This window comes from Ictalurus punctatus, chromosome 19, assembly GCF_001660625.3.
Source record: "Ictalurus punctatus breed USDA103 chromosome 19, Coco_2.0, whole genome shotgun sequence".
Taxonomy (NCBI): Eukaryota; Metazoa; Chordata; class Actinopteri; order Siluriformes; family Ictaluridae; genus Ictalurus; species Ictalurus punctatus.
Genome location: NC_030434.2, coordinates 1,704,645 through 1,715,631, shown reverse-complemented (window position 1 = coordinate 1,715,631; position 10,987 = coordinate 1,704,645). Strand labels below are relative to the sequence as shown.

Below are 10,987 nucleotides of genomic sequence, written 5' to 3'. Positions count from 1 at the left end.
GTAACAGTAGATTAGTGGGAGTGCGCCTATACTCCAGGCTGCTCTTTAATGGTAAGGGTAAAGCCAGGGGTTGATTACTAGTAGCAGTAGATTAGTGGGAGTGCGCCTATACTCCAGGCTGCTCTTTAATGGTAAGGGTAAAGCCAGGGGTTGATTACTAGTAGCAGTAGATTAGTGGGAGTGCGCCTATACTCCAGGCTGCTCTTTAATGGTAAGGGTAAAGCCAGGGGTTGATTACTAGTAGCAGTAGATTAGTGGGAGTGCGCCTATACTCCAGGCTGCTCTGTAATGGTAAGGGTAAAGCCAGGGGTTGATTACTAGTAGCAGTAGATTAGTGGGAGTGCGCCTATACTCCAGGCTGCTCTGTAATGGTAAGGGTAAAGCCAGGGGTTGATTACTAGTAGCAGTAGATTAGTGCAAGTGCGCCTATACTCCAGGCTGCTCGGTAAGGGTTAGGGTAAGGCTAGGGGCTGAGTACTTGTAGCAGTAGATTAGTGGGAGTGCACCTATACTCCAGGCTGCTCGGTAAGGGTTAGGGTAAGGCTAGGGGCTGAGTACTTGTAGCAGTAGATTAGTTGTAGGTGCGCCTATACTCCAGGCTGTCGGTAAGTGTTAGGGTAAGGCTAGGGGCTGAGTACTTGTAGCAGTAGATTAGTTGTAGGTGCGCCTATACTCCAGGCTGCTCGGTAAGGGTTAGGGTAAGGTTAGGGGCTGAGTACTCATCACTGATCGGAGTTCAGTCGCAAAAGGGAAAAGGAAATGAAGCGAATCTGTTAAAGCGTTCATGTTCAGGTTTTCAGTTTGATGCCGCCATATAGAAGCAGTAGAAAGTGCATGTAAGCTTTTCCGCGACAGGAAGGGGAGCGGGGAGCTACAGACAGAGGTAAGACTGAGCGGTTGTTTTCCTGTGTTTACGACGTGTTTATTTTTAGCCACTGGGTGAGTGTTTTATCTCCAGCAGCTGTGCGGCTGGTGAAGTAGCTTACCCATGTGAAGCGGAGGCTAATGTTTACACTTTAGCTCTGAATCTAGCCCTCAGTAAGCGCTGTGCTAGTTAGCATGCTAGCTGGAGCAGAGCAGTGGGGGTTTATAGCAGAGGCAGAGAGACAGAGTGCGGTGCAGACAGGAATAATGACATGACCGGGAATGAAGTGGAGAAGCTGATCACCTGAGTGAAGGTGTAGAGACAGCCTGTATCAGACAGCCTGTATCAGACAGCCTGTATCAGACAGCCTGTATCAGACAGCCTGTATCAGACAGCCTGTATCAGACAGCCTGTATCAGACAGCCTGTATCAGACAGCCTGTATCAGACAGCCTGTATCAGACAGCCTGTATCAGACAGCCTGTATCAGACAGCCTGCAGTGTCCAGTCCAGCAGCTCGGGTAGGATGGAGCTGTGTTCAGCTCAGTGTTCTCCATACTGTTAGTGTGTGTGTGTGTGTGTGTGTGTGTGTGTGTGTCAGGTTTTACTCCATCTCACAAACTAACCCCACTCACCCAGCCAGAGGAAAAGAGACACACTTTCCATCTTTTCCCTCTCTCTCTCTCTCTCTCTCTCTCTCTCTCTCTCTCTCTCTCTCTCTCTGCCTGTCTTTGTTTGTCGAAATTATTTACATTTAATTCAGATCATCTACGTGTGTGTGTGTGTGTGTGTGTGTGTGTGTGTGTGTGTGTGTGTGTGTGTATATATACAGTGTCTCTATGACCCAGTGGTCAGTTTGGAGCCGGTTTGATAAGAACAAATGAAGCAGTCCAAGGATGAACAATGATCCAGGTGAAATAGTTTCATGATGTCATAACAGTAAATAAACTAGATGAACAGAGTGTTTACGTACCTACGTCTCGTTCCTGTCCTCGCAGAACTGTGCCAGTACGTTAGCCGTATTCGGACGGGATTATTTTGTCAGAGGGATGTCTGTAATAAATAGTATTTTACCCGTCTAAGAACCCAGATGTTTGCGTCACATGGTCAGTTTTTTATAAAATTATTATTATATATATAAAAAATCCTAATATTTAATGCTGCTAAATTCATAACTGTTCATGAAAACATTGGTGATTTGGTTTCAGCTATGCTTAACAGGTTAAGGATGAGAGGCCTGGTGTGTGCGTCAGTGTGTGTTGTATGTTGTGTTTAACAGTGTGTTTGCTGGCTGTATTTAGAGTGTGAGTGATGGATGAGCCACTGGTGTATTTGTGTCTGAGCTGTATGTGGATCAGTTCTTTATATAACCTGAGCTATTCTGTGCCCTTGAACGGGGGCTGCTTCTTCTTCTTCCTCTAAACCCAAAACTCTTGCAAGCTTGGTCCTGCGCTCTGCTGCTCTCTTCTGAGGTAAACCTCTTCCTTTTAAGTCGTTTAATCTGATTGTGAGGTGTTTTCTCTGCGGTGCTTTTTCCCCTTTGTCTTTCTACACCGCTGCGATCCTTCCTCAGAGCATGTCGTGTACTAATCCTGTCCACTAAGGATCAAATAGTAGGAAAGAACTCCTGACAACCAGAGGTCTCAGTCAAGGTCTCCGTATAGATTTTTATTAATTGCGCAGGTAGATGTTGACCTGCTACGGCATTACTGCCTATCACACCACCTCTGGTGCCCATAGGATTACCCTTCAGCCTTGCCAACATGACTAACACAACCAGAGCAATACTGGCCTTCCTAGTGACTAAGGCTGTAACAAGCCATACTGGCATCATTAATGCATGCTCAGTGCCACTGGTTACATATGGCATTGGTCAGCTGTAGGGTCGTAAGCCGGGTACCACCGCTCAACAACGCTTCACTCCTTGAACCCCAGAACGTCTCTTGGTGGCGGAGCGGTGGCACGGATGCCTCCCTGCCAAGTAGAGTTCGGGTTAGGTGTTACTACTCCAACCCTTCTCCTTCCTACTCACCCAGAGCCAAAAGTTGCTTTTCTTGACCACTTCAGCCAGGTCTTTCCTGACCAAACCACTGGTGCAGGTTCACATGATGTAAAAGAAATTGGATTCATCAGACCAGGCAACCTTCTTCCATTTCTCCATGGTCCAGTTCTGATGCTCACATGCCCATTGTAGGTGCTTTCGGAAGTGGACAGGGGGTCAGCTTCTTCAGCAGTTTGTGCTACAGAATCTCTTCTGTGGGATTGGACCAGACGGGCTAGCCTTCACTCCCCATGCGCATCAGTGAGCCTTGTCGCCGGGTTACCGGTTGTCCTTCTTTGGACCACTTTTAGTAAGTACTAACCACTGCATACTGGGAACACCGCAGAAGACCTGCCGTTTTGGAGATGCTCTGACCCAGTTGTCTAGACGTTACAATTTGGCCCTTGTCAAAGTCGCTCAGATCTTTACACTTACCCATTTTTCCTGCTTCCAGCACATCAATTTCGAGAACTATTCGCTTCACTTGCTCCCTAATATATCCAACCCCTTGACCGGTGCAGTTATAATAAGATAATCAGTGTTATTCACGTCACCTGTCAGTGGTTTTAATGTTATGGCTGATCAGTGTAGGTTTTAGTATAGGTTGTAGTGTACGATTTTATAAATGTTTTCATGTCCTATTTTAGTAAAGGTTTATTGTTTTAGTATTTTGTGAGTTACATTACATACAATCCATCCAAAATCAGGTTCTTATAAGGTACAGAATAAAGCTCCCAGGAATGTGTGTCTCACCCAAAACCGTTTGCTTACCCAACCTGTTTCTTCACAAAAGATCCACCTCACGTTATTACGCATGTCCCTCATGATCAGCTTGTGTGTTAGATATCACAGTGTATTATATCTCTGACTGCTAGCACAGTGTAGCAGCTGGACAGCATCTTACGTGCTTGGGTTTTATTTTTAACCTGAAGTTGTTCTCATTTTCACTTCCTAATGCACATCCTGGGATAGTCCTTTAGTTAGAGAAAACAAAGTACATATGAAAGAGAGAGAGAGAGATAGAATGGCCAAGAGACAATGGAACGTAAAACCTAGTGAAGAGTTGCTAGTCAAATGCTGCAACGAAATGCTTTTGTCCTAAATTCTTTTTATTTCATATGTTTAAAAAAAACAACAACAATCCAACTAATGGATTAATAGGATATGCAGAATAATCTATAGATTATGAACTGATTGTTTAAAAAGGAGCTTAATCCTGGACTAAAACTACTGCGCAGGAGGAAAGCGTATGGAGTGTGTTTTTTTTTTTTTTTTTTTTTTTTTTTTTTTGGATGTGTCACACATGACCAAGCAGGAGGATTTGAATAATTTACATGCTGCTGATCACCGCCATCGTGTTCTACTCTAACCCTCTTCCTTCCCTTGTGTTAGTCTGTACATGGAGACACAGGAAGGCAGAGAGATTAGATGTGGGGGAACGTGTGTATGAGTGTGTGTGTGTGTGTGTGTGTGTGTGTGTGTGTGTGTGTGTGTGTGTGTGTGTGTGTGTGTGTGTGTGTGTGGGGATCTGTTTTAAAACTGATGATCTAGTCATTGCTTTTTAGACGTTGTGTGTTTTCCAGTAGCGGTTTTAAAACACTTCCAGACAGACAGATTACGTAACCTGCTAACTACATCAGTCAGTGTGTGTGTAGTTTATCCACACGGTGCATTAGTGAGGACTAATCCCAAGGTTGAAATCTTTTCCATTCTCACGAGTCCAGGTTTAGAGATGATCTTATTGATGCTTATTATAGTTCATTATCTTGCAGTCTCACCCTGGTGATCGTGTGTGTGTGTGTGTGTGTGTGTGTGTGTGTGTGTGTTCCGGTGCTAAATCAGCCAGCGTTCTGTGTGAAATGTCAGCAGCTGAAATGAAACCCTGCACTCTTGCAGCAGCAGCAGTGCATGATGGGAGCTTGTATTATCTTTCCTCTGTGCCTCTGAGCTCATTACAGTGGAGCAGCGTGTAATGATGGATGATTACAGATACTGGTTAAGCATTCTGACGTCACCTGTAATTTTGTATGATAACATTATTACACACAATGAGACCTGTGTGTGTGTGTGTGTGTGTGTGTGTGTGTGTGTGTGTGTGCGTGTGTGAAATATTTATTTTGGAAACTTGAACATGGTTTATTATCTCCTTTGCAGCTTCTACATATCATCAAACATAGCTAAATGATCACCTAACACTTCTGGATGCTTCCATTGGAGTAGTGATGAACATTTCAGGTGCTAGCTAATCAGCAAAAAACACACATCTTACCCAAAACCTACCAAGCTGAAAATGTGAACAGTTGTGTGTGTGTGTGTGTGTGTGTGTGTGTGTGTGTGTGTGTGTGTGTGTGTGTGTGTTTTTCATTTACTTGTATGCATTTCCTGTTCTTAAACTTCTCAAGCAGCAGTGAAGATTTTCACACTTACATACACACACACATCTGCCTCTCTTCTCTTCTCTCTCTCTCTCCTCCTCTTTCTTACTCTCTCACACTTTTTTTTTTTGTATGTTGCAGTGAATATCAGTTAGCATGACCACAGTCAGTCTTAGTCAAGTACGCAGACAGGTTTTCTCAGACGAGCGCTCAGTGAGGGAGGTATTAAGGGCGAGGTTGACTCTCCAATATTACTGGGTTGGTGTGTGATGCAGTGTATTAGACACACCTACCCCACAGGTAAGAACTGGCTTTCTACGTTCACAGAGAGACTTGGACTTGCCTACACGCTGGAACACTGCTCACCTCCTCTTCCTCCTCCTCTAACCTCTTTGGTCTTCTGTTCTCTCTGTTTCAGCCTAAAATGACCCATGTGGTGACTCGTGAAATGTAAATGGCTTCCAAAGTGCGCGATGCGGTGGTGTGGTACCAGAAAAAGGTGAGTACTCTGGCTTTTTAATCCCTCTAGTTGCCTGTCAGCAGTTTAGAGCAGTGGGATTTGCCATTTGTATCATATTTATATTTTAGAATATTGAGAACTCTTGGGCAGGTTCTTCAGCTCATCAGTGGTGTAATATAGCAAGGATTAGATCACACAGCGCTCGGGACAGGCGGTTAGGGATCCGTTGAAGTCAATGGTGTATAAACCCAAGTCTGAAAAAGTTGGGACAGTATGGAAAATGCTAATAAAAACAAAGCGGAGTGATTTGTAAATGTGCTTTGACTTTTATATTTAAACAAAAAAAGTATAAAGACAAGGTATTTGATGTTTTACCTAATCAACTGCATAGTTTTTTTTTTGTTGAAGATAAAAACTTTTATTTTGAAATTGATTCATTCAACACACAACAAAAAAGTTGGCATGAGTTTGGACTAAAAGCGATGTGAGAAGTTGAAATAAGAAGGTGATGTGAAACAGGTGAGGCATTCTTCTAATCATAGTATATAAGGAGCCTCCAAGTATGGCCGAGACCGTCAAGAACAAGGATGAGTCAAGGCTCGCCAATCTGCCAACAGATGCATCAGAGAATAATCCAACACTTTGAAAAGAAGATTTCCCGAAGACAAATCGGGAGGATTTTGGGCTTTTCACCTTCTACACTGCACAGTATAATTAAACGTTTCAAGGAATCCGGTCAGATCTCGGTGCGTAAAGGGCGCAGCCAAAAACCACTTCTGAATGCGTGTGATCTCCGATCCCTCAGACGTCACTGTCTTAAAAACCTTCATGAGTCTGTAATGGAGATCCTGACATGGGCTCTGGAATACTTTGGTAAACCTTTGACACTCGACACCATTCGCCGCTGTATCCATAGATGCAAGTTAAGGCTTTACTATGCAAAGCAGAAGCCGTACATCCATACTGCCAGAAGCTCCGCCACTCCTCTGGGCTCGGTCTCATCTAAGATGGACAGTAGCACAGTGGAATCGTGTTTTGTGGTCCGACGAGTCGACATTTCAAATAATTTTTGGACAAAACAGCCGTCGTGTTCTCCGGGACAAAGAGAAAAGGACCATCCGAGCTGTTATCAGCGTCAGGTCCAAAATCCAGCGTCTGTCATGGCATGGGGGCGTGTCAGTGCCCATGGTATGGGTAAGTTATACATCTGTGAGGGCAGCATTAATGCAGAAAGATAGGTACACGTTTTGGAGCAGCATATGCTGCCTTCCAGAGCAGGACAACGCCGCACCACATTCTGCCCGGATTACAAGTGCATGGTTGTATAAGCAGAGAGTGCGGGTCTTAGCGTGGCCTCCTGCAGTCCTGACCTGTCTCCCACTGAGAATGTGTGGCGCATTATGAAGCACAAAATAAGGCAACGAAGGCCCTGTACAGTTCCAGAGATCTGTTGAGGAAGCGTGTAACTGATCCATTGCTGGACTGCGCTCTCTGAGCCAATCGAGTGGTTGTGATGCACTTGATGGAGACCCCTGTCACATTCATTATATAAACCAATCAGTCTTAATGGAGCTACTGAACAGGAGGATAAGTGTTTCAGTCACACGATCCCTCTGGAACAGGAGAAGATCAATCATATAGTTGAATGAGTACCACTACCGCGAACTGTGTTACTTTCATCAGTTAGGAAATACTTCCCTTTGTCCTGTTATTCCACTTATATCACAGCCATTTACTACAGTTACACGGTTTCATTTTTTAATGTACGACACATCACACATTTTAGATTTAATGTTGTGAAACATCTGAGAGACGAGTTAGTTCCTGTTCTCACCTACGGTATAGCTGAGAGAAATAGTCATTCTTCACCAGTTTCACTCTCTCTCTCTCTCTCTCTCTGTGTTAAACAGTTAAAGTCTCCTCACATGCGGCATTTACAAACCAGTGTATACTGCACATGCATGCGCACGTGCGCGCACACACACACACACACACACACACACACACAGCACTGTCCATCTGTGTGTCTGTCTAAGATTCTCGTTAGCGTTCCAGAGCGAGCGGTTGAATATTTGTAGGATGTTTTATTTTATTTTTGATTCATAATTGTAACCCGCAGATGAGCGTTTATGAAACTGATTCGAACAGCGTCAAAGTCACAGCAAGGTCAACTATCTGAAATAGTGGAATTGAAGCTTAGCGGTACGGCGATTATTGATGTGCATAATCGTATTCATGCGTTTGCAAGATTTGTTTGAGACAACACAAAATAATGCTGTCAAAAGTCACATGACTGACGATAACTGGTAGGTGTTACATGTTGTGCTCTGCACACTTTCAAGTAGTGATTCATCGTTGAGTTTTATCTTAAATATCTCCATAGAAAGAATGATATTTTTTGGCTTGATAAAGAAATACTAATGTTATGACGGTTTATATGTGGGAGCCAGAAATCACAACTCCGTCTGTGTGTTTCACTCGAGCCTGTTTCACTCTAGCCTGCCCCGAATATGGAGCTAATTTGGGATGTTGTCCTTGAGGCTGCTCTGTTCAGGTGACCCCTTTAAACCCACCTGGACTTAATGCAAGCCCACAGCGTGACCTGATGCTCACCTGAGGCTGATTTTTAGAGATCCTCTCAGGAAAGAACTTGAGATGCTGTGCTCAAATGTAGTAGGTGGGATCAGAGACCTGGACATGTTCCCTTACAGAGAGACCTGGGGAGAGCGAGAGACCTGGGGAGAACGAGAGACTTGGGGAGAGAGAGGGAGAGAGAGAGTGAGAGAGAGAGAGAGAGAGAGAGAGAGAGAGGGAGGGAGGGAGAGCGAGAGAGAGAGCGAGAGGGTGAGAGAGTGAGAGAGAGAGCAAGCGAGAGAGCGCAAGAGAGGGAGAGGGTGGGAGAGAGAGAGAGAGCAAGAGGGAGAGAGAGGGAGAGCAAGAGGGAGAGAGAGAGAGAGCAAAAGAGAGAGAGAGAGAGTGAGAGAGAGCAAGCGAGAGAGCGCAAGAGAGGGAGAGGGATTGAGAGAGAGCGAGAGGGAGGGAGAGAGCGAGAGAGAGAGAGAGAGAGAGAGAGAAAGCGAGAGGGAGAGAAAGAGGGAGAGAGAGAGCGAGAGGGTGAGAGAGAGAGAGAGAGAGAGAGGGTGAGAGAGAGCGCAAGAGAGTGAGAGAGAGAGAGCAAGAGAGAGCGCGAGAGAGAGAGAGAGTGAGAGGGAGGGAGAGCGAGCGAGAGAGAGAGCGAGCGAGAGGGTGAGAGAGCGAGAGCAAGCGAGAGAGTGCAAGAGAGAGAGGGAGAGAGAGCGAGAGGGTGAGAGAGCAAGAGCAAGCGAGAGAGCGCAAGAGAGAGAGAGCGAGAGGGTGAGAGAGCGAGAGCAAGCGAGAGAGCGCAAGAGAGAGAGAAAGAGAGAGAGTGCAAGAGAGAGAGAGAGAGAGCAAGCGAGAGAGAGAGCGAGCAAGCAAGAGAGAGCGCGCGAGAGAGAGGAAGAAGGGAAGAGAGTCATTTTGGTGACTTTACACAGCAGTCCACTGATCAAGGTTTGGCTGGATGACATGTCACTGAGTTTCTGTCTGACACCATTTTAAATGCGTAATGAACTCTATTGTTCATGTACCCACTTTTATTTCTCCTGTCTTAGTATGTATTTGTGTAAACCGCAACATACCACATTCTGTACTTTTATACTCCGTTCATGATTTATTTACATACAGTCCTTCATGACATTTTAATTTGGAACAGGTTGTTCTGCATTTTCTATTCAAAATGTTTTGTACAAATAATGATAAAATTATATTTGTAACACAAATATGTGTACACCAATCAGCCATAACATTAAAACGGGTCAAGGCTCCTCAACGAATCTTGACCGCCCATGACCTTGTCGTTCTTTGGACCACTTTTAGTAGGTACTAACCACTGCATATTGGGAACACCCCTCAAGACCTGCCATTTTGGAGATGCTCTGACCCAGATAACTAGACATCACAATTTGGCCCTTTTCAAAGTCACTCAGATCCTTAAGCTTGCCCATTTTTAATGCTTCCAACTTGCTGTCTAATATATCCTACCCCTGCCACTGTAACGAGATAATCAATGTTATTCTTTTCACCTGTCAGTGGTTTTAATGTTATGTCTGATCGGTGTATTTATTAGAGTCCAGTACACCCCCCACCCCCCCAGAACTGCACATTACCGACAGAGGGGGGGCTCAGTAACTCTGACCCTGAAGCAACAGCTGACTATCTTTCTAGCAGAATGATTTGAATTATGTTTAAAGTGCACGTATTCATTTCCCCCTAATGTGCACTTATATATGTGCACTTTATCAGTAGGAATTAAAGCACCGTATAACATATCAGATTCTATTCTTAGCCTCGAGCCTTGAAAACGTCTCCTGTTGCTTTACGGAGCATATTTGACCGTAAATATCACTGAGACATGACGCTGTGTTTTTCTTCTTGTCTCTAACGTTCAGAGCTGGGTGTGGTAAGTGAACGCAGGCTTGCTTATGGTTTAAAGGAGGGTATATGCAGCATTGTCCACTACCAGTAGACGCGTGTGTGCGTGTGTGCGTGTGTGTGTGTGTGTTACACCGGCTTCCTCTACTGTGGAGTTTATTTAGCAGACTGTAACTACCGATTGATTTGTTTGGACCTTGTGTAGCAGCAGGTGTGACGTGAGTTCAGAAGGCCCTGGTGTGTGAGCTTTGTGTGTAATCGTGAATTTGCATGGCGCTGGATCCAATTAAACTGGTTCTGCGGCATTACTATCTAAATAAATATTCCTTCTCTGGGTGGTGGTTTTCCACCACAAGTGTCTCTGCTCAACCCAAACAAGGGCTCATGTATGATTCATCATTAATAATTACAGGTTGCATATTTACAGGAAGATGATTCCTGCTCACAAGTAACCGTTTAAATAAAACCTTTTAAATAAAATGTTTAGTTAAAAATATTGAACCTCAGGACCAAAAAAATAAATGACTTTAATTACGTAGGCAGGTTGCTTTAAATAAACTATTTCCATACGTGGCATTTCTTTGCCTGGTGTGGCCTGACCCTGATGCTGCTTTCTTTTGCGTTGCTGCTACATGTTTGATGAAGCTTGGACGGCAGCTCATGAATGATGCAGACTTTTCCATTGCTGTGCCGGAGTGTGCAAACAACACTCCAGAAACACTGCTCGTCACCCCTGTGTCTCCTCCTTCAGCTGTCCCAGTCCCTTCACTCACACTCGCATCGTTTCCTTTATGA

At 44.6% G+C, this 10,987-nt stretch overlaps 1 protein-coding gene across 9 annotated transcripts in view; it reads left to right on the top strand.

The window, feature by feature from the left end:
- The first annotated feature begins 613 nt into the window (after positions 1-613).
- The window catches only part of LOC108279538 (protein PHTF2), a 25,384-nt gene continuing 15,010 nt past the window's right edge, over positions 614-10,987 (top strand). For 3 of the 9 annotated variants that reach the window (XM_017493862.3, XM_017493863.3, XM_017493864.3), the window contains exons 1-2: positions 616-883; positions 5,699-5,779. In XM_017493862.3, coding sequence (XP_017349351.1) covers positions 5,735-5,779 — 45 coding nt within the window. In that variant the 5' untranslated portion in view covers positions 616-883; positions 5,699-5,734. Of the gene's footprint in view, positions 884-1,030; positions 1,386-2,237; positions 2,337-5,421; positions 5,581-5,698; positions 5,780-10,987 lie in introns of those variants that run through there. The other 6 variants (XM_017493861.3, XM_017493860.3, XM_017493866.3 and 3 more) reach the window with 6 other exon arrangements.